The sequence below is a fragment of the Chroicocephalus ridibundus genome, chromosome 1 (genome assembly GCF_963924245.1).
Source record: "Chroicocephalus ridibundus chromosome 1, bChrRid1.1, whole genome shotgun sequence".
NCBI lineage: Eukaryota > Metazoa > Chordata > Aves > Charadriiformes > Laridae > Chroicocephalus > Chroicocephalus ridibundus.
The window spans coordinates 106,451,205-106,474,133 of record NC_086284.1 but is presented as its reverse complement, the minus strand read 5'-3'; the positions used below and the strand labels follow the sequence as shown (position 1 = coordinate 106,474,133).

Below are 22,929 nucleotides of genomic sequence, written 5' to 3'. Positions count from 1 at the left end.
GTTATCAAGCATTGGAACAGGCTGCCCAGGGAAGTGGTGGAATCGCCATCCCTGGAGGTATTTAAAAGACAGGTAGACGTGGTGCTGGGAGACATGGTTTAGTGATGGTTTTGTCAGTGTTAGGTTGATGGTTGGACTTGATCTGAAAGGTCCCTTCCAACCCAGGCGATTCTGTGATTCTATGTATACATATGTATATACATATACACATCACGTAGAAAAGGTAACAGGCAGCAGCTGCCACCCCCTCCCCTCTCCTTGGCATTGTTCCTGTTCTCCCCAGTTTACGTTACCTTACCCGGTGGGCTGCAAACTGCTCCTGGGGGACTCTGTCCTCTGAAGAGCAAGACAGAGGTGACTCCCCCTCCATGGGGCGACATGCCACTCTCCAAGGCTAACTGCTTCCCTCCTGTCCCAAAGGATTATTTCTATTCTGTTCCTTTTACTGAGGAGGAGGAGGGATTGCCAGTGGTGAGGGGAAGGAAGGAAGGGACACTGCTTACATTCAAGCCCTTTCTAACCTGCTGTTGGAAGGAAAAAGTCAAATGCCCAGGCACAACAGGAACAACCAGTAGAGAGTATCAGAGACCAAACCTGCAGTTAATGTGATAGCATAGGCACAGACATTTGGGACTGCGTTTTATAGACCTAGTTTACTAACACCGGTGCCCTATGGGCTGCTCAGCAGCTGGAAATAGCTACAGGGCAGCAGTACCCTACTTATACCTTCATTAGATCACCTTGACCATGGACTGTATAAAGGGCTGGAGTACAGATAGTTTGCACAGTCCCTTCACGCTTCAATAGCAGTGTAGCAAGTCCACAAGGCACCTAAAAATAAGGTTCACTGCGTTTTGGCTGACGAACAGACATTTCAACAATAGCTGTAGATCCTTAGTACCTCTTGTGCTCGTGACAAACTGTACCGTGGGCCTCAATAAAGAGAGAGAAGCTGGAACATTCAGCATTAAACCAACCCTCCCTTGTGAGCAAAAGGAATAACTCCATTTAATGATAGCAGTAAAAATCTCCTATCTGTGTGGATGAGCCAACAGAGGGAGACACGATGATGAAACTTGCCTGTCCAGTTTGTGGTATTAGTGCCACCCCATCCCATACTAAACACTTATGTAAAGAGTAAGTCCCAGGAGAAATATTGTATTTTACAAAAATAATTCATTACAGGAAAAAAAAAAGAGGTTTTTAGGATAGCAGAAGAGATTCTGAAAGTAAACGTCACAACTTTTTTCTTTTATAAAGAGAGAAAAATAATGGAGAAAACTTCATTGAATTTCTAAAGATTACATGAACTGTGGAATTTCTATCTCGATGAGGTTATAAATCTCGGAGGAAGTTGTGGCTGCCCTGTGAATTAATAGTTCATTTCCTTTAATTTTTAATAACTCACTTATATACGCCGAACTTTGTTTCCTTCCCTTAAAGAGACACATTAAGATTAGAATGAGAGTTTATCTTTCTAGGACAATATTGTTCAAATATTGAATTAGTGCTACAGGTTTTATTTGGATTGGCTGCAATTACGCCGTGCGCAGCACCAAACGGCCCTCTTGCACAGCTTTTGACCCAGAATTATCTTCATTAATAACCCTGCTCTGAGTTGGTGTGATCTTACTACAGAGCAACCAGTACAAAATGCAACAGACTAATCCTCTGAGAATCCCACGAGCTCAGTGAAATCTCAGAATTAGGCAATAAACAGAAATTCTCCAGTTGGGGCTAGAGGAGGCATGTATGCATTGGATGTGCAGGGATTGGATGAGTCAGCTGAGGTGGATTTGTCCTGTGTATCTCCTGACCCTCGAGGAGTGACACACCTAAGCAGCACTTGAACAGGGAGCAAGGGAGCATGAAGTAGCAGTGAACACGGAAGGTACCACAGTGAAAAGAAAAGAAAAGAAAAAGAAAAGAAAAGAAAAGAAAAGAAAAGAAAAGAAAAGAAAAGAAAAGAAAAGAAAAGAAAAGAAAAGAAAAGAAAAGAAAAGAAAAGAAAAGAAAAGAAAAGAAAAGAAAAGAAAAGAAAAGAAAAGAAAAGAAAAGAAAAGAAAAGAAAAGAAAAGAAAAGAAAAGAAAAGAAAAGAAAAGGAGAAAAGAAGAGAAAAGAAGAGAGAAGAGGAAAGGAGAATGGGGTTTTTCTTACACTTGGATTCAACAAGGTACTTGAGCTTATAGCTTGTCCCATTAGAGCCAAGTGCATGAAATCCCCACTAAAGTAATTAGCTTATTGATTTCAACATGATGAGGACTCTATCCATTGCATTTACTCACTGCCTTGAAGTTATAAATGCATTTAACTGCTTTGCTGAACTGGTGCCTAGCAGACTACCTGAATTCTCTCACAAGCTTTGGATGTACAGATGTCTGAACAAAGCTACAGATTCTTATTGAATTCAGAGGTGGACCCTTCCCCAACTTGAAAAAGGGAAAGGGGGGGGTGTGTGTATAAAATAACAGACAAAAGGTAAAATTCTTATGAAGAAAGGACAGTATTCTTGTGATCAGTGTAATCCCCAGGCTCAGTCTTTACATCAGTCTTACTAAGTGTTAAGAAAACATTTATCTTTTACATGACCAAACCTTATGGGAAAATCCTACAGGCCTCCAAAACAGACCACTGCAAGTGATAAACACAAAATTATCTCTCCTTTTCACCGAAAAATCTTTTCAAAATAAACCGTGCATATAAGCAAGCTAATTTCACTGAATTCCTTATGAATGTTTATTTTTCCCCCTTAAGAGTTTTCTGTAAGCCACGGAGAGCATTACAGTGATTTATACCTTAATGCTTCCATTTTCAGGCCAAATTCTAACACTCTTCTAAATGATGAGAAACAGATGATCCACAGGGATGTCAACAACTCAAGTTTTAGCACAAAACCATGCTAGCCTTTTTTCGTATGAACAACTGAACTTGCATGTTTACAAAGGCTTCCAGTTTTCACTAAAAAGAGTATTCCGGTTCTTATGGCTACCTACTAAAATAAAACCCCCTAAACTTCCAAAACCGATCAAACAAACAAAAGCACCCGGTCCAATTAGTCCCAACCATTTCAAAACAGTTAGTCAGACACCCCCCAAAAAAAGAGGTGGGAGACCTGAAGCGGGAGCTAACTTTTGAGAGCTGCAGTTTGGCAAACAAAACCAGTTTTTTTGCATTCTGAGCTGCTTGTCACAACACAGGGTCAGAAATGAAAACACAGAGGGCTAAAGAAGAGGCGCCCTGTGCTGGTGCTGACAAGGGTTTCCTCTGCAGCCGTTGTTAAGAGCAGACACTGCTCTGGTCGTAAATCTGATTACACATTCTCTGCTGAAGGATATGAACTGGGACAATAGGCACGGAACAAAAAACAACGGGAAGTTCAATCGCTTCGCAAAGGTCACATTTCGAATACCAGTTCTCTCTCCAGCAGATCTTACAATGAAAATGTGGTCTTTCTCTAAGCTGCGGCTGATCAACCCCCTGCACAGAGAAAGCTGGATACCTCTCTTGCAGAGGTTTTCCCCGTCTGACGCACGGATAGCATCTTTCCACAGGTACTCCAGATGTTTATGACCAAGGATTAAAAGGCTGAACTGCTGTTCACCTCTTAGAATGAAAGGGAAATGGTTTTAGTCTAATTATCAGAGTCTTGCCCTTGCCGATGACACGTTTACAGCCAGCCCCCAGCACTCAGCACAAGCATCCTCAGGCTCTGCTCCGTGTGCTCATTCAGGGAGACTCACCTGATCAGAAGCCACAACTCAAGCCAAATGGAAAAAAACAATTATTGAACTAGGCTTTTGGGGCACCTCTGGCATCTTATCAGAAGTCACAGAGCCAGAGACATAAAATGGCAACTCCCAGGTAAATTGCGGTTTTACATATTGTCCCACAGTGCTTCAATCGTGGCAAATTTTGAACATTATGTTGATGGAGAGGAACACAATTTTATTTTAAGCAGAGTACCATACAACTCTACTGCAGACACAGAATCAACCCCAGCCCATATGCTGCTTCACATATTTACTGTGGGATGCCTGAAAGTGTCTAATTTTAATTATTTGGAATCTACAGCGAATGCCAAGCTTCCTGATTATTATTTTTTTTTATTCACTATGAACTCCAGAGACTACATCTCTATATTCTGAACTCTTAAAATGTTAATTCTGTCCTTTGGTGCACTCCTCCTCCATACCCACCCTCCAACCCATATTCTCATATCAAGTGAATCAGCTTAAGGGATATTCTTCCTTTCATGAACAAAAATGGCATTCTCTGAGGTCAGCTGCTTTTCTCAAAAGTACTACTGGATATAATCAAGTACTTCACATCAAATGCCACACGCAGATACACTACACATGACTTTTTCTTCAGGCTGAAGCATGTACACAATTTTTACACAAAATGTATTCTCTGCCTCTTTTCCTCCCATTCTCTCTGTCTGCCTTCCTTCCTTCCTTCCTGGCCACATTGTGCAACCTCTAGACTTAAAACAAAAAACCCACCCAAAAAAATCACCCCCTCCAACATACATTAAGTTCATGTAAATAACACCTGATATTTCAGCGGTCAGAGCAGGCTGTTGCTTCCTCATTATCCCTAGTAAGATTTTTCCACCTACTCTCTTGCAAATCACCATTCAAAACCTGTAATAAGATTACAGTTCTCTAAAGTTTTTAGTTACTTTATCCTCCAGTTACTTTTGAAGTCCTTGGAATCATGTGTTTTACTTTGTTTCGCTTTTCTAAATGAAAGTTGCCTTACAGTAAGTCATTGTGAAGACATTTACCAAGAAACTTCATACACTTTGCAATATAATGTAGCATCACTGCATCTTAGCTTTCTTCTTCTCCTTAAGCCAATATACCAGCTTACTACCCTTAAAGACTTATCCAGGAAAATATGGACCAATCACCAGGGCTGAATATTTTATCAGTGAGTTTTCTTAAATACTGTGGGCTAAATCTGGGTGTAAGTCCCATCATTTCCGCTGAATATTCAACTGGCACAGCAGTATTAATTTGAAAGAACAGCTGGACTATTTGTCCTCTTTGCTCCATTATTTACCTGGAATCTGGGATCATTTCACAGCAACTCACAGCCGCTGGCTGTGAAGTGATGTGAAAGAGCAAAGGCAGCATCCAGAAGCACCCCCGACAATATGCAACTATTGACATCGCTGCCCAGAGAGCTCCCCACGGCGCAAAAGTTACCTGTGGGAGATGATAAACACAAGGCACAATGTGGTGGGAATGACTAAACTGGCAATTAGCCCACAGAAAATCCACCTGGATAAGCATGAGGGCCAGACAATCTGGGGCCTCTCAGGAGCAAATACGAAGAGCACTGTCAGAAACACTCAAACATAGACATCTGGGTTCTGCAGAAGAAACCCCTTTTGTACCGACTGCCACCTCTGAGGAGCTCTGGGGTTTGAGGCTGGAGCTGAAGGCAATAACCAGATGTCTCCCAATTCCTCTGAGTGACAGAAGGCAAAATGCTGCCGGTTGGTTAGTTAGGGAGATACTGTTGTGGGCAAACCTGGAGCATCTGTCACGGAAGAAAACATGCTGCAGTCCTTGCAGTCCCTAGCCTGGTAGCAGAAGCAGAGCGAAATTGTTAAAAGGTCAGTCACAAATGATTCAATAGCTTAGAAACTAGCTGACGAGGAGGAGGGCAGTTTCAGTTTCTTGATACCAAGGGCTGGGGAGATGCTGATGACTCGGAAGGGTGCCTCCACCCTTCTGGTGGGGAGTCGAAACGGTGGGCAGGAGGTACAGTCTCAGCACTCGAACATCCCTGCACCTCTTTCTCCATCCCACAGACACAGCTCCGATATATTGCACAAGTCCAAACAGAAATCTGTAATTCTTCCAAGAAAAAAGCATTTTTAGAAGGGCTAACCATGAAGCATTAGATGCTGGGCAAATAAATAGGAGGAAATGCATATGCATCAGAGGAAATAATGACAGGCTGTAGCTATTGAAAAGTAGTAGGAAGGGAAATATATCTGGAACGTTAATGCTGTAACAACTTGCTCTGAAAGGGTATCATGAAGGGGGGCGAGGAGTAGGAAGGATGTGTTACTTTACATTAGAGACGCTCATGGGATTACAGATGACTCAATCACAGACCTTGAATGCTTACAGATTATACCTGTAGTCCAACTAAAGATGGAGTTACTGGAACATCTCTTACAGGCCCTGAAATCCTCATACTAGAGTGAGCCGTTAACTCCGCATCTGTTCTTCGTATGTGGAAAGAAAAACAGGCTAATCACAGATGCACACAGCCTAGAGGATATTTGCTGAAAACCTCATCTGACTAAAGAAAAAAAATAATTCCCCAGTGTCCTAAAAAGATGATGATTTCTTAAAACAGAAAATTCTAAAACCCTACATGGAATATCTCAATGTTGAATCTCATTTTAATGAGTGAAGAGAGTTAATTCATCACTTAAAAGCTACAAGCAACTTAAGTATCAATGATCATGAACTAGTCACACTGACTCGTTTTTAAATCAGTATATACATTATTGCCTGGTGTTTATAGTCTGTTTGAGCAATTGCTGGCATATGGGTCTAGAAAGAGAAGAGTGAGAGTCGTGAAACAAAAGAGAGAATTTTTAAAAAAGAACCTACTGCACACCAAAAGGCTTTTCCAAAACCGCAAAAGAAAGTTACGCTTGTGAAAAAAAAAACATTCCAGAGAAGATACAGTGCAGAAACTTCAGAAAGACATGCAGATTTATAAAGAACAGAGAAAGCAGAGAAATTAGGAACAAACAAATGAAGCACAGGCAACCTCTAAAGAAGCAGAGGAGCCAACACAACACTGAAGGCTACTAATGATGCTTAAGACAGCAAAAATGCACTTCTGAAAGCACCCATGCAGATCGAGTCCATTGTTTGGCGCAGACAGTAGGATCAAAAATGACAACATGGGAAAAGATGGATATATAAAGAACAGTATTACGTGGAATTATAAGGACACCTATTTGTTGGATTAAAAATGGTTCTTTGAAAGATTTCAACACACAGTTAACAGAAAGCAGATAGTCACTAGTGGCCATTTCCAAATTCCAGGGATAGTGGCTTCTTCTAATGCAACTTCATCAGTTTGTCATTTTGTGAGTGAGGCAACATGAAACTTCTGCGGGAAAAGCTTGCACGTAAAAAAAAAGACCAATATAGTGCCAAATAACGAGAAGGTTATTCTTACGGACCATAGTTAAAGTCACAGTAGCATCTTTTGCAATGCAACTAAATGCAAGGTAGTAACCCTAGCAAAGCATAGTTTGCAGGCTTAAAGCAGGAGACGTGCTTTGAAGACTGTGACTTAAGGACTCGGAGCTGTAACAAATTGCCAAGTTCATTTACGTCTTCTGTGATCATCACAGATAGCTCCTTCAAAATAGGGACTCAAAGAAAGATACAGGAAAAAAATAATCCTAGCAAGGCTTCTGTCAAAACCCCGTGCTCAGCCCTTCTAGCCACACTTCAAGAGGGAAGTGAAAATACTAGAGGGAGCTCAAAGGAAGGCCAAAGAATTGACCCCTGGGCAGGGCAAAACAAAACAAAGCAAATCTTACATGTGAGGCTGACAGAGTTCATCCAGCTCAGTGATAAGGTTGAGAGCTGTCATGATGACTATTTAAGGCCACATTTCAAACTTGCAGATAAGTTAAGAGCTGACAGTAGGAATTTCAACCTTCGTTTCCCAGCAAAATTTCCCATCAATGTTAGTAAATGAACTATAGAATAGTTTACCAGGACAGATGGTCAACTCATTAACGCCTGAAGTTTTCAAAATGAGATTACCCATGTTTAAAGAAGACACACCCAAAACAGCTTTTAGGGAAAAAAAAATAAATCTATGGCTCAATCAGGCAAAATGTCAGGTCAGAGGAGTATAATGACTCCTGACTGGTCTTTGAGTCTATGAATTGGAGTACTTAACCATGAAAAATTAGAAGAATCAAATGTCTCCGAGACATGTTGTGGCAAACGGCCCTTGTAAGAGCCCCTCCAGTATTCAAAATCATCCAGATACACACGAACCCTTCCCATGTGTCACAGCCACTTGCACTCAGCTCTAATTCAATAGCTGTTTACATTTGTTAAATAAACATACAAAAGACTAGGTGTCAACCTGGCACTGAAGGCATGGTTTGAACATTTCAGCAGTCACTCTAAAGAATCCCCTGGTCAAACCTTTCCAAAGCAGAGCTCTGACATCAGGCTAGACAAATACCAGTGATGTTCACGGAGAAGTGGGACACAAAATCCACTTGCTTTGTTGCTCTATGGGAAGCCTTTTTCTTATAATGTAACATCCTATGCTATTGTGTCCATCATTCCTAACCACATGTGAGCTGGAATAAGATATTCAAAAACTGCACCTCCTTCCACGCATGTAAATGGGAAAGCAAATTTGGAATGAGAAAAGAAAAAAAATATCAAAGCAGACATTCCCTAGGTGAGCGGGGGAAAAAAAATCACTTGTCATTCTCCAACAGTAATCAATCTTAAGTACACGCTTTTTTATTTCCAGAGGAATGAAGGATTCTGGTGCTCTATCATCATTTTATTTACTTTAGCTCAGGAAGTGTCTGATCTGCTTTAAAAACTGTGGATCAATTCTGTATTAAAATACCATCACTCTGCCTACTCCTTCAAAGTGCTATAAAATATGCTGAAGGGAGCACTGGCATGTTCTCCAGGTACCACGGCTAAAACAAAACCTGCAACAGAGGAGCCGTTTTAGAAAAAACAGCTACCACCTTCCCACTCACTCCTCCCCAAGCACTGAGCAGTCCGTATGACATACCTCTTTTTCCTTTGCTGGTTTTAGTCAAGAATACAAACCAAAAATACGCCACAGGCTGCATGCTAAAGGTTAAGGAAATTACTGGTGGGCTTGACGAAACAGAAGGTAAGATGCCCTGTCTTGAAGAACAACATTTTATGTTTTGTTGAAATTTGTCCTTGTACATGAGTGTAATACTTATGGGTTGTCACTTAAATTAAGCCCAGAGCCTAGAGTCAGGTACACTAGCACGCAGGCTTCTCTTCTTCCTCACCAATGCAGAGCTAACAGCTGCACTGGAGCCTGTGTTTTTGATCAACACTTTACTCCTCTATTTTTCTCTAGATAGGAAATATTCATACCCACCTCATTTCACCTGCTGTGGTTTTTTTAAGCACTGTGAAACATGCTATTCATACTGCAGTGTTAAAGGGTCAGATTACCCTCACCTAGAATCTATTCAATAAATTCCACCAAAAGTCAAAACACCACTTGACAAAACCAAACAAGTCAATAAAAAGGAAAAAAAAAAAGAAAAAATAATCTCAAGTCCAAGTCATTTGAATAGTGGTTTGACTCAGGTATTGTAACAAAGCATTTCAACAAAACCCACAAGATTTCTATTCACAGTTCTTTTCATCTGAAGAGCTTGAAACAAAGTTCTTAACCACCTCTAAAGCTTACGTCCACAAATTATATAATTCTACACAAGCTAAGGACATAACCCTCAATTTTAGCAAGCTTTCTGGTATGCTTCAAAAATATGCGCTACGTGAGACTTTAGAAGAATACTGATGTTTGTTACCAGCAAGCTACAACCCAAACCAAACCCAACTCAAAAAAACCCAAACCCTGCCACTGTTTATTGTCAAAACACAGTTTCCCACAAACCGATTTTACATCAAGTCCATGAACACAGCACATTGGGTTTTTTTCGAAAGCGCAAATATACTTACGAAAGGACATTCCCAATGTAGGCATAATACGAACAGCAGTAGGGAGTAGTCCCATCACAGCAGTAGGCTTTGCAGTCATTATCACACTGAGCCAGACAATCTTCTGCTGAATAAAAATAACATTCATGCGGTCAAATGGCAGCAACAACAAAATGCTGTACAGCACAGCTTTAAAGAAAATGCAATCTAACAGTTTTATACAATCACAGGACTTCACTCGAGGCGCGACCTGACCCTGTAATCCAAATGGCAGCCCATTCCCACTCATTCTGCACTTCAGTAGGAAGTTCAGAGTTAGGTACTTTGTGTATGGGTATTTTGTATCTGGCCATATCAGCTCCTTCTCATACTTAATCATTTAAAATAAAAAAAAGAGCATTTTGAAACGTCAAGACGCCACAGATCACCTTTTTCCATTCCAGCAAGGAGTGCAGAGGGACACCTGAGGCTGCGCTGCCTGTCTCGCTGAGCTGCAGGAGAGGAGAAGGAAGCCGAATGGGAACTGGCTGCCTCCCCCGGTCTCTGCCCAGCCCCAACCCCGGGGTGTAAATCAGAGCTGCCTCGGGCTCCTTCGTCCCGTGCCAGCTGGCAGCGGCTCTCCTTGCTCTGCTGCTCCAGCCCCGTGGCCACTGCCAGCGTGGCACGGCGGTGCCCAGGAGCGGGGTCAGCAGTGCCCTCTCTGCCCCACCGCCAAGGATGGTCCTGCCCACCCAGGGCCATAAATGTTTCCAGCAGCGATGCCCTGCCGGGCTGAGGAACAACACAAATTGTGAAACAACAGTATGAGAGCTCTTTACAACTAAGAAACGTGGAAGAACATGCATTCTTTTGTTGCCATGAGAAGCTATTTTAAAGCTATTGGCCTCTCGTCTCTGGGTACTGCCAATGCACTGTAAAAGCATCCTCTTCCTGAATCTCATCCCAGTCTCTCCTTCCCCACTGCCAGGACCTCAGCTACCACTTGGATGAACCCAAAAGGACCCCCTGCCTCACACACCCTTGGTCACCTCTTCGGTCATGCAAACGCACGCTGCCACAGTGGAGACCTGAAAGCGAAGGTGACAAACTACACTTCTGCATTCCCGATAAACCATGGCTCCCCTTCCCCAGGCAGCAGATTGTGCTATGGGGTTCCCGCTCTCCCGTTACTGTCTCTCATCTGTGCTGGCCCAACTTTTGGCGCACCAGGATCCAGGCAACGTTATCTCCTCTCAGCTGCAGCCACGCTCCCCTTCCCGACCCACCTCCGGCTGCAAGTTCCCACCTGGCCCCCAGGCTCCTTTGAACATTGACTGCGTGGGGAACGGCTCATCCATCCCAAAACCTTAACCTTGCTTGTTAGACTAAGTCAGCTCTCTCAACTTGCTCACTCTCTGCCTGCTTGAAAACAAGCAGCAAGCGCGGGGAGGGCCGGAGAGGGCTGTGCGAGGCAGCCCAGGGGCCAACTCACGCATCTGTGCCCCAAACCCGTGCAGTTGCCCCTGTAGGAGAGACCCGCACCTGCACCAAAAAGCAGAACAACCAACCCACCAGTCTGGAGACCCACAAGTGGATCGGGGCAGTCGGAGGGATGGCAATCTCCATAAGGAAAGGGGAGCCCAGCAAACAGCAGGGGCCCTGCAGCGAAGGAGCAGCAATGGGGAAGGACTGCCATGCCCACGCATGGGGCTCCCGGTGCCAAGGCTTTTGCACTGCTGCCCTCGCAGCACTCCCCATGCCAAGGCGTCAGCCTTTCTGCGCCATTACCCATTTTTGGCACCAGCCCTTGTGCCGCCATCTCTGCCCCCAACCCAACCACGGCCACTCCACCGGACGCCGGCCCAGCAGCCGCCCGTGGCTCCCGCTCGCCCACCGCACCCGGCGGTACCGCGGGGTGCCTTCGCCCCTGCCCCGGGGCGCGGAGCCGGGACACCCCCGGCGTCTCTGCCGAGGGAAGGGCGCGGGTTTAACCTCCCCGCAGCCCGGGAGGGACTCACCCTGCCCCGGAGAGAGGTCTGCCGAGACACCCCGCAGAGCTCTGCCAACTCCGGCTGCCAGTTCCATCACCGGCAAGAAGGGGAAGCCCCCGCCCCTGCCTTAAACCGCCGGGCCCCGGCCCCCGCCGCCCTCCCAGCCCCGCTCGCACCCCGCTGCCTGCGGCTTCGCGCCTCCCCGCGGCCCCGCTGACCTGCCAGGAGGAGGAGGAGGAGGAAAGGGGGCAGCAGCACCCCCCATGCCGGCCGCCCCTCGGCCCGGCCGCGCCGCCCCGCTGCCTCCATGCCGGCGGCGGGCGCGGAGCCGCCGACCGCCCCGTCGTGGCGCGGCGCGGCGCGGAGGCGGGCCGGGGTGGGGAGGGTGGCGGTGGCGGGCGGCGTCGTCGGGGCCGGGCCGGGCCGAGCCCGCTGCCCCCCGCCGCGGCGGGGCCGCCCCCCGCGGGCTGTCCCGGCGGCGCCCTGGGTGGCGGCGGCGGCGGGGCCGCCCCGTCGCGGCCCGGCCCGTCGCGGCCCCTCACGCTTCCCCGCCTCCCGCCGCCTTTGTCCGCCTCGGCCCGGGGCCGGGGGTGGCGGGGGGAGCCCCGGAGGGGTGTGAGGGGCCGCGCCCGTCTGCCTCCCGCCGCCTCGCTCCGACGTGGGGAGGTGTGTGTGTGCGCGTTTAGTGGTGGTGGTTTCTGAGAGGATAGAAATCGCGATTGTTTGTAAACAGGGATGAAAATGGTGATTTGTTTGTAAGCAGAAGCGGTGCGTGGGAGGGGGCGGGCTCTGGGGGAGGTGGGACGCCGGCGCTGCTGCTGGCGGCCGTGGCGACGGCAGAACCGGGCTTCTCCCGGTGCCCCCCCGGCGCCCCCCCGGCAGCCGTCCCGGCGCTGCCCTGCCCTGCCGCGGGGAGCCACGGCGGCGCCCTGCCGATGGCTGCGAAGCCCACGTATGCCTGTCCGTGCTGTTCCCTTACACATCTGTTAAAAGATTTTTCCATCAGCAGGCCAGAACCGTACTCCGAAGATTTTTTTTTTCTTTCAAGAGTCAGTTTTGATGACGGTTTAAACGCTGCTGTGATTAACTCCGGGCGAGAATTCCCACGGACGGGGCCTGGCGGCCAAAAATATTCACCCCATGGTCTCACAAAACAAAAGGGTTAGCTCCTGACTTTGAGCGAAGAGCTGCAAGTCGAGGAATGCCCTTTGAAAGGCTGAAGTATGCGCACAAAAATGAGAAACATCCACAGGTGTTTCTGCTCATAAAGGGCTTCCTGCTGCTGGCGGCTCAGAGGGGAAGGCTGACACAGAAATATATAATGATATTTTTGTAAAGGATTTCGCTATTCTACACTAACAACAACAAAACCTCAAACCGCCAAGCCGAATCACTTGAAAGCCAGTTGTTTTGTTTATCAATGCACAGCTGGGTGTTTTTCAAACACCAACCAGAACTTGACCATCCACAAAGAAAAACAACTTTTTGTGTTGTCCGTGCCAACCTCATAAAGTTCAGCCAGGCCAAGCACAAGGTCCTGCACACAGTCGGGGCAATCCCAAGCACAAATACAGGCTGGGCAAAGAATGGATTGAGAGCAGCCCTGAGGAGAAGGACATTGGGGTGTTGGTGGATGAGAAGCTCAACGTGAGCCGGCAATGCACGCTCACAGCCCAGAAAGCCAACCACATCCTGGGCTGCATCAAAAGCAGCATGGACAGCAGGTTGAGGCAGGTGATTCTGCCCCTCTACCCTGCTCTGGTGAGACCCCACCTGGAGTACTTTGTCCAGCTCTGGAGTCCTCAGCACAGGAAAGATATGGACCTGTTGGAATGAGGCCAGAGGAGGGCCACAAAGATGATCAGAAGGCTGGAACACCTCTCCTATGAAGACAGGCTGAGAGAGTTGGGGTTGTTCAGCCTGGAGAAGAGAAGGCTCCAGGGAGACCTTATAGCAGCCTTCCAGTACCTAGAGGGGGCTGCAGGAAGGATGGGGAGGGACTCTTTATCAGGGAGTGTAGCAATAGGATGAGGGTAATGATTTTAAACTGAAACAGGGTAGAGATATTAGGAAGAAGTTCTTTCCTGTGAGGGTGGTGAGGCACTGGAACAGGTTGCCCAGAGAAGCTGTGGATGCCCCATCCCTGGAAGTGTTCAAGGCCAGGCTGGATGGGGCTTTGAGCAGCCTGGTCTAGTGGGAGGTGTCCCTGCCCATGGCAGGGGGTTGGAACTAGATGATCTTTAAGGTCCCTTCCAACTCTAACCATTCTATGATTCTATGTTTTTAACTACTCTGCAGTGTGTATCCCTTAGTTTATGCAATGGCCTGAATTGAATGTATAAAAGGAAATTTCATTTATATGTTAACTGCTGAGAATAAAACTTGGACCAGGTAACTTAATTTCAAAGGAACTGCGTGCTCCCCATGTCTTCGTCCAGTCACAGGCCACAGTTTGTCCCTGAACAAATCCCCCAAAAAATAATATGGTTATGCCAATAGATAGCAGTAGTAGTAAAGGAAAAGGAAAATAATTTATCAGGTAAAGGAGACTCCTTTAGGTAGGTAACTCCCAGAAACTCTGTCATCTCCAGGTTTTTAATTTTAATTAATATCTCCAATCACCATGCCAGCCTGTTTTAGAAAAGCCTTTTGTTCTATTTTTGTTGTTGATTCCTTCCCTTGCAATCCCCTCCCCTCAGCTCTCTCAGCAAGTCACCTTTCAGTATTTCCCAAAAATGTTGGATAAAATTGTCCACTAGTTGTACACTGGCATAGCATGTTTGATTGCTGTACTGGTTTGCACATAACAATCTTTTGGGCCTTCTATAGCTGTTACTTCTTTCTGTCAGCAGGGGACAAGTCTTTTGAACCTCTCTAATGCTCCCCAGCCCTAATTATTGCTTCCCACGTACTGTCCTTTGGACAAAGTATTGACAGGTCCATCTGACACAGAGAAATATCTCTGTCCTCTTTTCCACTGCTCCCAGCATCATGGAGGGCATTTGTAGAAGGCTGAGAAGAGGGAGAACGATGTCAGGGGGATATCGTCTGGGGTGCAGTGAAGGCCTTCTGGGACCAAAAGCTATTTCGTGTTCTCAGAAAGAGATTTTAAAGGAAGACTACTTCATAGCAAAGAACAACAGAAGATTAGAGCTAAGGTCCTAGCCACAACAACACTCCTTAGAAAACTCCGTATCAGCACCACATGATGGCAAAATCATCTCTTATCAGAAATGTTTTTTGAAAGATGGTTCTGCAAAGCATGCAGGATTACTAAAATTATGTTAAGTCTACAAGCCCTGAAGTGCTAATCTTCAGGCGCAGTTCAAGGAGAAAATCCCGCTCCCAGTGCACTAGTGTTTTGAAACTCACTATGATCAGGCATCTCTGTCTCCAGAAGCTTAATTAGCAGTTTAGAAACAGTAATTATCACACGTAGAGCACTAGAGGAAACTTAACAGAGAAAAAGGCACATGCTTAAGACAAGCATTTAAACTTCTTTACCTCTAGACTACCTCTAGAGAAATCACTTCAAAACAATTAACAGGATATCTTATATACATACCGAAGATGGCTCTTGCTGAACTCAAGCTGCTAAGTGGCTGAACATGAGGAACATCTTCTACATGTTTTCCAGCATGTATCCAGCCGACCAACTTCAAAGCACCTCCAGAAGAGCCTGGACATACTTTGTGGCAGCAGGAGAGACGCCGAGTTGGCCAAACTTGGGCAAACCCATGGGTCTGGATGGAGGGGAGGCTGGATAGATGTTTTTTCATCTCTGCCCCGTGTTATGCTGTAATGGCATTGAGGGGTGGTCTCATCTTCTGGGCATTAACCACCTCTTGGCCCTGCAAGAGGGCGTGCCTCAACCTCTGCTGACATTAATGAAAGGCTTCCCAATGACTCCACTGTTAGCTGGACCCGGCTCTTAATTTCTGATTCCCTGCTGTCTCCCTTTATTTATCTCACCACTAGTAAAAAGGCTTAATCTTTTTTCCTCCTTTAAATGGAAATCTTTTTGCACTTCTAATCAGTTTCATTGCCACTTCGGGATGCTCTTTCTGCTAAGCCTTTTTCTGAGGATGGCCTGAATACTAAATGCAATATTTAAAATGGATTTTCAATATCAAACTCTGTCCTCCTTTGACAGAGTGCCATGTCTTTTCCTGACAGCTCCATTAGCGCCCATTAGGTCTATAGTAGTATTGGCATATAGTTACACGTACACTATTAATGACTATAACACAAAAAAACCCACATGCTTGCTTTCTTTTTCAAAAATGTTGTCTATGATTACATTGCTACTTATAGCCACACAAGCCACTTTATTATCTCCTTCAAGGTTTCTGGTTTCTGCCGCTATCTTTGACGCTGGAGAATTTATCGCAGAGCTCCTAGAAGGCTACGAGACAGTCTTGTTCTTCTCCGCGCAGACTGCCGGTCTCTGTCACACGAGGGATGTACTCAACACTCCCTGTTGCCGTATAAAGCTCACAAAAAGCATAACGCAGGAATGTCATTATTCCTCGGCAGCAAACAACGTATCTTACGGCCCCTGTGGTTATATCTACCATGTTAAGGTAGGTATAATCTCTGCAGTACAGCAGTTATATTCTACAGAATAGAATAATTCTACTGGTAGAAATACATTCTTTTTGTAAACTCGCATAAAAGCTAGTGAAATCTTTACCTGCATTTTGCTTACAGAAGCTCAAGGCAGCAGAGAAGAAGATAGGTAGATGTTTTTTAATTATTTGTAAGTCAGAAATTTCCCTGTTCATACCGTCTTCAGGCATTTGCCTGTGGGAAGGAAAATAGTGGAACACCTTTTGCATTATTTCTATTAAGTGTCTCAAAAACGCTGTATCCTTTCGGGTACAGCACCAGGGAGGGATTTATAAACCTATGCTGACAGTAGGCATCTGCCGACAGGCTGAATTTCATTCCGACTTAATAAACACGATTTAAAAATACAGGCATTTGTGTTGGTTTCCTTAATGAAACATTTTTTTAATAAACTAATCAGTAGTGCTTGGTGAAGCTTAGTGAACAGTAACAATATCTGGGGAAAATTCACTAACCACAGAACTCTTGGGTTTAGGCATTAGCATTGATGTTTTTTCTCTTCCATACCACCTCCCTCCCAAACAATCGATTTTTTTTTTCATAATTCAGGATGAGAATTCAGAATCTGAGTAATGAAATAGTCTTTCCTAAATATCTATATTTCTTTCGAGAATCTATGATTTTACTGTATCGAAATCGGAAAGATAAGAACTTAATTCAGACTGGACTTTATTTCCTTTTGAAACTAAGCATTAGCCATTAAACACCTCTGACATAAAATCCATGGTTGAAATGAGTTAACTATCAAAGTAAAAGGTACTAGGAGAGCTAGCTTATCATCTGACTAATAATTACCCTCTTTTTTTTTTTTCTTTTAAATATCAGGGGTTTTGTTTTGAAATTTTTATCCTGCACATGATTTTAGCGGAAAATGGTAAGTTTTTGTGAACAGCATCCCTTTTCAGAATGATGGTGAGTGAGGAAGGTATGTAAAGGCATGAGCAACAAGCTGGAGATTACCAAGCTAAAATGTGGTATCAGTGTCCTGGTCACTGTTATTTTTGACGTTCCCTTTACAGAGACTTTTAAATGATGAGCCAAACCTTCAATTATGTAGGGAAGCACTGAAATAGGATGGAGAGCTCTGTACCAAATTTACCAAATTATCTTAGTGCCAGGTAAATTGATGTACCCCAGAAAGCAATAAATCCCTATCGTTTGTCAGGGGCTGTTACCAGCAGCCAAGATTTAGCATAATTCCAATGCTTAGTTTTCTGCCTTAGGAAAAATCTAGCAGCCCAGGATTCAGGGAACCATGAATATGACTTAAAGCTCTCTCTCACATTGATTCAGGGATGCTACACCCAAGAATTTGGCCTGGAATTTTTAAATTATGTAAAATACTTGTAGAAAACATTTAGAAACTACTAAATATTATCTCCTCTTTAATATAGTTGATTGTTTACCAGTACGTATTACTGTGCCGTAAACTTCATAGGAAGTGTTGGCCTCTGTCACATTCAATGCAAACAAAGCAAGACCTCTGAAGACACGACAGAGGCTAACATTAAAGAACTATTTACAATAAGCAGATGAATGTCCCCACTTAAGAAACAAAGACCTCAGTGAACTTCAAGTTTCTGCTCCAAACAGAACGCTTTTTTAATTTTAATCAGAATCATTCAGAGCACAGTCATGATGCATCCACCATTCAACGTTCAGCATGGTTTTAGAAGCTTATGTTGGGGATAGGTGGATGAAGGTTTCATTGGATCAGCATTTGCTGGTGAAGGATGCATTAGTGTCCAAAGAACAGCTCTGTCTGATATGGTACATTTTCTCCTACTAAGTGTGCTCTATCTTGTGTTTTCCCAACACATCGTGCATTATCTCAGTTTGTCTTTGTTATTTAGCACCTATGATAAGAGCAGAATGAAGGGGTGGTAGGAAGGTCTCTGGGGCTTGGGATTTTTCCTCCCTCCTATAATGAACCTACTGAAATTATTTTTCCTGAGAAATGTACAGTGCGGACAGCCAAATGTCACCTTTTCCTGGAGCATCCAGCACATAGGATGAGTAGCCTCAAGTTCCCTTATCAGTGTCCGTTGTAATTACTGATGCTTGGCTGGTATTTGTGACCTTCAGAGAACTTTTTGTCTATGTGAAAAATATCATTAGTTTTAGTTTTCTTCATTGCTAAACAGAACTATATAGGAAAATTAATTATAGAAACAAACACCAGACTATAGATTATTCTTTTCAGTCTGCTGGTAAACTGGATTACAAAATAATACACTTATTTACTTGAACAAAGATAAAATAGCAAGTAGCAGAAACCAGCTGAGACTGATGGCAAATGAGGAGTTGCACACTGGGAAAGAGTTGTAGCTTCTTGTATTTAGGAGGGAGGACATAGTTACTCTCTATTTAGGAGGGAGGATGTAGTTATTCTCTATTTAGGAGGGAGGACATGGTCACTCTGCTGTTCCTTTAGTCCCTGGCCTACAGTTTTATGGGTTGAGACAGGTAGTCTTCTGTAGTGCTGTGTTCTTACATACTTGCTTGGGCAAAGATAGCTGTTTGCTATTTTTTTAAAAGGCCATCTTTTGTATAACATCCTTTTAATCCTTATGGTTGCAACAAAATATACGTGGCTCCCAATGCTTGTCAACATTGCGTGACTTGACAGGAGCCATTACATTGGAGAAAGCTTAACTTTTCCTCTTGAGGGAATATAGACATAGCTGGCTTGAAAGGACGGCAGCCCGACATGCTGCTCATGGAAATGGTGGCGGAACATCCCTAGTCCAGCAGATACACCGTGCTAGTGGGCCTGGTCATTCCCTTCAGTATCCTATTTTCATGAATTGAAACAGGAGAGCGGTATTTGGTAACATTATTTTTTTAAACTCTCATACAAGAGAGAACCTGGTCCCTGTTACCTGGACTTGAGCACTTTGCCTTTCAAAATTCTTTTGGCCTGTGTATCTGCACCTCAAATTCTTATAGAAATTGGTAAGAGGGACAGCAGTGGTAGATGAGGAGTTGGCGAGATGGGGAAGAGAAAGAAATCCAACTACCATACTCACAATTCTGCAACTATGAAAGGGCTCAAAGGCACATGTCTGAAGGTGTCCACTTTTATTATCTTCAGTATTTCAATTGCTCTAGTCAAAATGCAGTTGCTCTTCCTTGAACAACTTCAGGATCTGGAAGCAACTCTTTGGCTATTTCTCTGTCTTACATAAGGATGCTTTCAGAAGTGGCAGTGTGCTTTCATTGAAAAACAAAACAAAATGTTCTAAACTTTGCAGTTGAAGAAGATGACAAATGTTTTGGAGCAGGGTAGAACTCATTCAAGTTGGAGGCAGAGAGAAGGGTCAAGGCAGCACCATCTATATTCAGCAGTGTTCCTAATCATCATGGCCAGTGGCACTGGAATTACTATTCAGACTGTACGCTCATTAGCACCTTGGCAGCTTGCTAGTTCACTAGAACTGGCAATAGAAACAAGTGATTTGTATTAATAAACTGCGGGGAAAAAACACATCCTCACAATTGCTAGATGTTTTTCAGTTTCCCAAAAAAGCTCAGCTGAACAACTTGTCTCCTATTTTCAATGCTCTCTGCAAGCATCTTTGTATTGATCCCCATGAAGTAGAGGACATTAGAATAAAAATATTTTCAGTATTCTTACAGTGGTGTTCTGCACCCTGGTGTGTAGGGAAATAAGGTAGAAAGACTACATGTCTTTTCTAATCCACTATGAGAAATCAGTGACAGAAGCAGGATTTGAAAATGACCCTGAGCTTCCGCTTCAAGTGCAGTCACGAATGACATCCCAAATACAACACTAGAAATTTTAGGTAGATTGGTTTCATCAACAGAAAGTTAAGACAAAACTGCCCATACCTTGCCATGACACTCTAGCCACACATATGAGTGAAAAAAGCTGCTTCAAGAACAATGGCTCTGCTCTGGTTCAAAATGCAGGGATTGTGTAACCCTGTATAAAAGCTATGAACACGTTGCTCTTTTTCCTAGTAATACACTAAATGCACACTTATGTGCATATATATATTATATAAATGTGTGTGTATATAAATATTTTTCCATTTATACATACACACACATATATTCGTATATGTATATATATAAATAGACAATGAGCCTGTGTTCTGATAAACAAGCATACAGAAAAAAACAGTGATTTGGATGTTTAGTGAAGCTGGAGGAAGAAAACTGAAGTGCAGTGCAGAAGTCATACGTATCACCTGTCTTATAACTGAAGGGTGGTTGGATGTTGTAGAAGGAGAACAAGGGACACAGCCTAATGCTGTCCTCTTAATGTTATTGTCATTTTGCTAGCTAGATGGTGGATAACCCCAAGCCTTACCCCTCACTTCCAAGCCTCGCAAGAGGTTACAGCAGGATTCCAGAAGAGTGAATAGTGGTGAGTCTCCTCTGTATCAGACAGCACAGAAAACCAAAGCGGTTTGGTCTGGTTCTTGGCTGTCTGGCTTTTGGGTACAAGAGCAGCACAAGATGCTCATCGTGGAGAAGGAGTGCTTCTGGCTAAGGCTAAGGGGCAATGTCCATAGGAGGCGCTGGATTCAGAGGAGGAAACTGCAGTTGTCAAAGACTCTGCCCCTCTACTCTGCTCTGGTGAGACCCCACCTGGAGTACTGCGTCCAGCTCGAGTCCTCAGCACAAGAAGGACATGGAGCTGTTGGAACGGGTCCAGTGGAGGGCCATGAAGATGATCAGAGGGCTGGAGCACCTCTCCTATGAGGACAGGCTGAGAGAGTTGGGGCTGTTCAGCCTGGAGAAGAGAAGGCTCCGGGGATACCTTATAGCGGCCTTCCAGTACCTAAAGGGGCCCTGCAGGAGAGATGGGGAGGGACTCTTTATCAGGGAGTGTTATGACAGGACACAGGGAACTGAAAGAAGGTAGATTTAGATTAGATATCAAGAAGAAATTCTTTCCTGTGAGGGTGTTGAGGCACTGGAACAGGTTTCCCAGGGAAGTTGTGTCTGCCCCATCCCTGGAATTGTTTAAGGCCAGGCTGGATGGGGCTTTGAGCAGCCTGGTCTAGTGGGAGGTGCCCCTGCCCATGGCAGGGGGGTTGGAACTAGGTGATCTTTAAGGTCCCTTCCAACCCGAACCATTCTGTGATTCTGTGACTCTCCCCATGCTCTTCTGTGGTGGCACTGTGCGAGGCCCTTATGTGAGGTGGTCACAGGCTCCCTCCTCAAACCCTGAGATCTGACAGTCTTCACGTCCTGGGGCTAGAGACAGAGAATGAGCACAGGGATTCAGACTAAGTGCCAAGGACTAATGAATGGAAGATTAAAGCTCACCATTCTGAGAAATGCCCCACAGACATCTCACCATGACTTCTTGCCATAAGAAGGACTTACTGGAATCAAGGAGCTGTTAACAGAAATAAAAACCACCATTAATAGCAACATGTCTAAAAAGTGACAAATGCACCTTCTTTATTCTTCCGAGACACTTGGGTATTTGGAGGTCCTGCTGTCTCCTACAGAGATCAAGGCTCAGAGGCTTTTGTTTAAGGAATAATTTTGGAAGAGGAAAACATTTCCTAGGGATGTCATAGCCCGCTACCATAACAGCTCAGGTGATCAGTTTTCAAGCAATGGCCCACTTTTCATGGCATGCCTTAACTTTGGGAGTAGAAGGTTTTCAATCTCTTAACTTTTTTTCAAGCTTTCTCTTTTGAATTGGGAGGCAGCTTGTGTGCAATGTCACCCTTGCCAGCAGCACAACAGCTGTTAATTGTATTCTGCGGAGTTCGTCATGTGGTGACACAAGTTGTGGAACTGAAAAGCAAAGGGCTGGAACAGCACAGGCGTATAATCATAAGGGGGAGCCATTATAATCATGCTATATACATTCCGTTTTGGAACGGAAAAAATTATCTTTTCAGAATGATGAAAGACTTGGTAAAATGGATTGTAGGAGTTAAGCCAAGAGATTACTAACTTAATCAGAAGAGAAGGCATCTCTGTGTACATTGAGATTTAATTGCATCTATCCAGAATTATCCTGTTATAATGGATCACACAATGGATTACCCAATATACAATTAGTAACTATTTTTTATAAAGGATAGGGAAAAAGTATGTGCACTGGATGCAGTAGGGGCAACATTTTATCAAGTACTTCAGCCCTCACCCGTAGGGACATCCTTTCTGAAGCTCCTATTTAGGTACCAGAATGTGTCAGCTTATGAAAACCATTGCAGCACAGGACCTTGTCCTCACCATGTCATGAAAGCAACACTCTGTGCAGACTTATTGAGGGTCCCAGGAGGGTGATCGATGGAGGAGGAAGGAACACAAGGAAACTCTATATCCATGTGTTGATGCTGAGTGGCTAAAAATCTGTTCTGTTTGAATATTGTGTCTCTACAACTCCTCAGCACCCATCTTGTCCATGCGCCACATTTGATAGGTACGGGATTTTACTAAGAACACAGCAATGCAATCATGCAATTCACTTACAGGAGAGCTGCCTAGACTCTCCTACCAGCTTGGGTCAATTCCGCTGAAAACCAATGACATTATGTCAATATGGATAGCTGTAACTGAGCCCAGTCCTGCAAACACCTTACACCTCAACTTC

At 44.5% G+C, this 22,929-nt stretch overlaps 1 protein-coding gene across 5 annotated transcripts in view; it reads right to left on the bottom strand.

Moving 5' to 3' along the window:
* Positions 1-12,094, bottom strand: part of CYYR1 (cysteine and tyrosine rich 1) — a 64,623-nt gene extending 52,529 nt beyond the window's left edge. For 2 of the 5 annotated variants that reach the window (XR_010072615.1, XM_063347168.1), the window contains exons 1-2: positions 11,930-12,094; positions 9,763-9,868 (exon numbers count right to left, since the gene is read on the bottom strand). Coding sequence is in view for 4 of the 5 variants with exons in the window: in XM_063347168.1 (XP_063203238.1) it covers positions 9,763-9,868; positions 11,930-12,020 (197 nt within the window). In the remaining variant the exon portion in view is untranslated. Of the gene's footprint in view, positions 1-9,762; positions 9,869-10,169; positions 10,195-10,759; positions 10,806-11,929 lie in introns of those variants that run through there. The other 3 variants (XM_063347180.1, XM_063347187.1, XM_063347194.1) reach the window with 3 other exon arrangements.
* Positions 12,095-22,929: the final 10,835 nt, after the last annotated feature.